This window comes from Ammospiza nelsoni, chromosome 8, assembly GCF_027579445.1.
Source record: "Ammospiza nelsoni isolate bAmmNel1 chromosome 8, bAmmNel1.pri, whole genome shotgun sequence".
Classification (NCBI taxonomy): Eukaryota; Metazoa; Chordata; class Aves; order Passeriformes; family Passerellidae; genus Ammospiza; species Ammospiza nelsoni.
Window position 1 is genome coordinate 32812663 of NC_080640.1, and position 3432 is coordinate 32816094.

The following is a 3432-nucleotide window of genomic DNA, read 5'->3' on the forward strand; positions in this document are numbered from 1 at the left end:
AGTGTAAATAGTGAGCCATGTTTCTCACGTGTATTGAGGGCAATGCCCTCACTGCAGGCAGCATCGGTGCCAGGATGGATTGCAGAGACTTTTCCTTTGCAGCCCCAGCCCAGCGCTGGCACTGGGGATGAAGAGGCACTGAGGTGACCCTGAGAGGAAGTGCAAGGCACAGGGCGCAGCTGAGGAAGGACAGCGCTGTGCTGGGCTCAGAGGTGAAGCTGGCACTGCCCAGCGTGGAGAAGGTCCTTTGTGCAGCCCCTGTTACAGGGGAGCTTGAGCCTTGCTGCAGACATACGGCCGCTCGTTGGAGCAGTTGTCACTCTTGAATCTCTCATCAGCCAGGTACACACACTGGGAATTGCCAAAGACAGGAACCCTGCAGGGAGGAGCAGAGCAAAAGCTGGTTTCTCGGTGCCTTAGGTTGAAAACCACGGGTTTTTATTACCATCTGTTAGAGGAAGAGCAGATATGTTCTGTTAACTGGGTAGTTTTCTTTATCTCCTCCACAATCAATCCTCCCTCCAGCAGATATATTCTGTTAATGGCCAAGTGAAGGTCACTGCATGGCTGATAAAATTCTATCATCCCATTGTGAGATGCTCTGCACAGGGAGTGGAGCCAAGCATTCCAACCTGGATATAGCATGATGTTTGGAACACCATAGCAGCCTTTGCCCACTGGATTCCCAGAGGAAGACCAGGCCCATCTACACCATGACTGGACCTTCTGAGGAAAACTCCAACCTTCTACAGGATCACTGACCCAACACAACCACACCTGTCACTGCAGGAGAGCTGCAGCCACCACTGAATGGGACTGCTACCACCACCCTTACCCACAGAGTGTCAGGGCATGTTCTGACACAGTCAGGAGGGGGTTTTTTTGTTTCTATGATTACATTTGAGTATTTAGTTCTCCTAGTCAAGAAGTGTTATTCCTACTCTCACATCTTTGCCTGAGAGCCTTTTAAGTTCAAAATTATAATAAATCAGAGGGAGGAGGTTTACGTTTTCCATTTCAGGAAAGGCTCCCGCCTTTCTTAACAGACACCTATCTTGCCAAACCAAGACACCAGGGGAAGCCCTTGTGCCCCTGTGCCCCCAGGCCCTGCCCGGCTCCCCGGCACTCACCGGGAGCTGTAGCTGCTGCCGTCCCCCCAGTGCAGGCGCTCGCCCCGTCTGCGCAGCCCGAGCCAGAAATCGCCGTTCCCGCGGAGGCGGAAGAGCAAATCCTGCCCAGGAGAGAGGAGTGGGAGCTGCCCCGGCCCCTCGGGGGGACACGTGCCCGGGGCTGCCCCCGCACGCCGGGGCTCCTTCCCTGCAAGGCCCCGGCCCAGGGCTGCAGCCCCGGCCCTGCGAGCACCGAGCCCGGCCCAGGAGCGCCCCCAGGCTGCCCTCAGCCACCCCACAGCGCCCGCAGCCCCTCACTCACCATGGCCTCCTCATCCTGGGCAATGGCCAGGGAGGCCCCGAGCTCGGAGCACCGTTCCTGACCCTGCTCCCACGTGCTGTAAGCCTTGGACAAGTAGTAGCAGACCGCCTTGTGCCCAACCCAGTCAAAGGGACAACCCAGAACACACTGTGGAGTCGCAGGTGTGACTGAAACCTGTGGTGCTGCAGGGGGAAGAGGAGAAGCTCTGAGGATTCCCCTGTGCAGGGAGCAGGGAGCCCGCTCTGCCCCGAGGGGCTGGGCCCAGGCTGCTGCGCCTCCCTTACCTGCCAGCACAGCCAAGGCCGCCCCCAAAGCCAGCACCAGCACCAGGAGCAGCAGAATCAGCACCGCCGTGCCCACGGGATGGCACCTGAACCGTTCACCTGGAGCAGGAAAGAGCTGCTGGCTGCCAGAAGCAGAGCCGGCCCTGCAATCTGCTCAGCCCATGGCCAGGGAGCAGAGCAGGGAGCCCTGAGGCAGTGTGGGCCTCCCTCAGCTGGCAGCCAGAGAGCCAAGAGCCTGGCCACAGGCAGGGACACAGCTGTGGGCACAGGCAGGGACACAGCTGTGGGCACAGGCTGCAGCAGGAGAACTGCACAGCCTTGGGGGCAGCTGGGGCTCTTGCTTCCAGCCACGGATGGGGCCCAGCAGAGCACGAGGCCTCTTCCAGACATCGGGAAACAGCCACACACCTGCCAGCCCTGGCCTTGGGAGGGGACACGGGCCCCTGTCTAGAGGCCACAGGGGTGGTCCTGCATTCACCCAGGAATCTTCTGAGTCTATTCCCTGTTGCTGATCTGTTCTTCAGGGGCTCCTTCACAGCTCCAGAAATGGAGCAGAGTTCACTCTCCTCTTGCCCACAGCCAGTATCTCTCTGCGTGGAATAAACGGCACCTTGCTCTCCAGACATCAGGAGTGCTGGCAAAGCCTTTGGGAGCTCGGCCTCGGGAACAGCTTTGCAGCCGTGCTGATGGCACCCTGAAAGGGACACGATGAGAGGTCGCTGCTGGTGCCGGCCGTGCGGGGGCTCAGGAGGGCGGTGGCAGCTGTGGCTGCGCTGTCGCCGCTGCCCAGAGGTGCGGCAGCAGGTGCGGAGACAAGCGCAGCCTCCGGGAGCTCTGCGGTGGCCGCAGCCGCGGCCCCTGTGGCTCTGCAGCCGCTGCAGCCCAGCTCCGTGCCGGGCCGGGCGCTGAGAGCGCCTGCGAGCTGCCGGCTGCTGCTGGCCCGGGGCAGCTGCGGCTCGGAGTCCGCCTGCCGAGGGGCGAGAAGCAGCAGCCCCGGGCTGCTCACCATTGTGCCCCGCATGATTCCCTGCCCCGGCGCCTCGGAGCCCGGGCACACCGAGCGCCGGCACGGCCGCTGCGGCTCCTGCCTGGGCACACGGAGCGGCTCCCGGCACAGAGCGCAGCGCCGAGAAGCCTCGGCCCCGGAGCAGCCAGGATGCGCCGCTTTGTGCCCGCACCCGGCGCCTGCAGCGCTTTGGGCTCTGAGGCACTGGGTTCAAGTTCATGCCGTGCCAGCCCCGAGCCGGGCACGGACACCTCCCGCCCGAGCAGCGGCCCCGAGCCCGGTGCCGCACGGGCGGGAACGGTGCCGGGCACGGAGCAGCCGCCTCCGTCCTAGCGAGAGCAGCCGCGATGAGCCATCGCTGCCGCGGCACCGGCTCCATGCCGGCCATCCGGGCAAGGAGGAGAGCGCGGGCAGCCGCTCCCTCGGCTGCGATCCCAGCGCAGGGGGCACACGGGGGAAGCCGGCACCAGGAACTCGGCAGAACCCCCCGGCCCTCACCGCGGCCCCCTCCGCCCGCAGCGAGCCCCGAGCTGGGGCAGCACCGACCGCGGTCCCACCTGGGCTGGAGCCGCCTCCGAGCTCCGCCGCCGCCTCGCCGGGCTCCGGGTGCTGCCGCCACTGCTCCCATCCCGGCCAGACACGACGAGCACGGCCGGTGCCGCCTCAGATTTGAGCCGATTTGACCAATCAATTGCGGAACGCGGGCAATTA

The 3432-nt window shown here is 63.8% G+C and overlaps 1 protein-coding gene across 1 annotated transcript; it reads right to left on the reverse strand.

Moving 5' to 3' along the window:
• Positions 1–261: 261 nt before the first annotated feature.
• LOC132076534 (C-type lectin domain family 2 member L-like) lies at positions 262–3100 on the reverse strand. The gene is made up of 6 exons (XM_059477669.1): positions 2831–3100; positions 2326–2497; positions 1693–1814; positions 1432–1578; positions 1131–1231; positions 262–376 (listed from the first exon to the last, which is right to left on the reverse strand). Exons 1-6 carry the CDS (start codon positions 3098–3100, stop codon positions 262–264), a joined length of 927 nt encoding a protein of 308 aa, XP_059333652.1.
• Between the last annotated feature and the right edge of the window lie 332 nt (positions 3101–3432).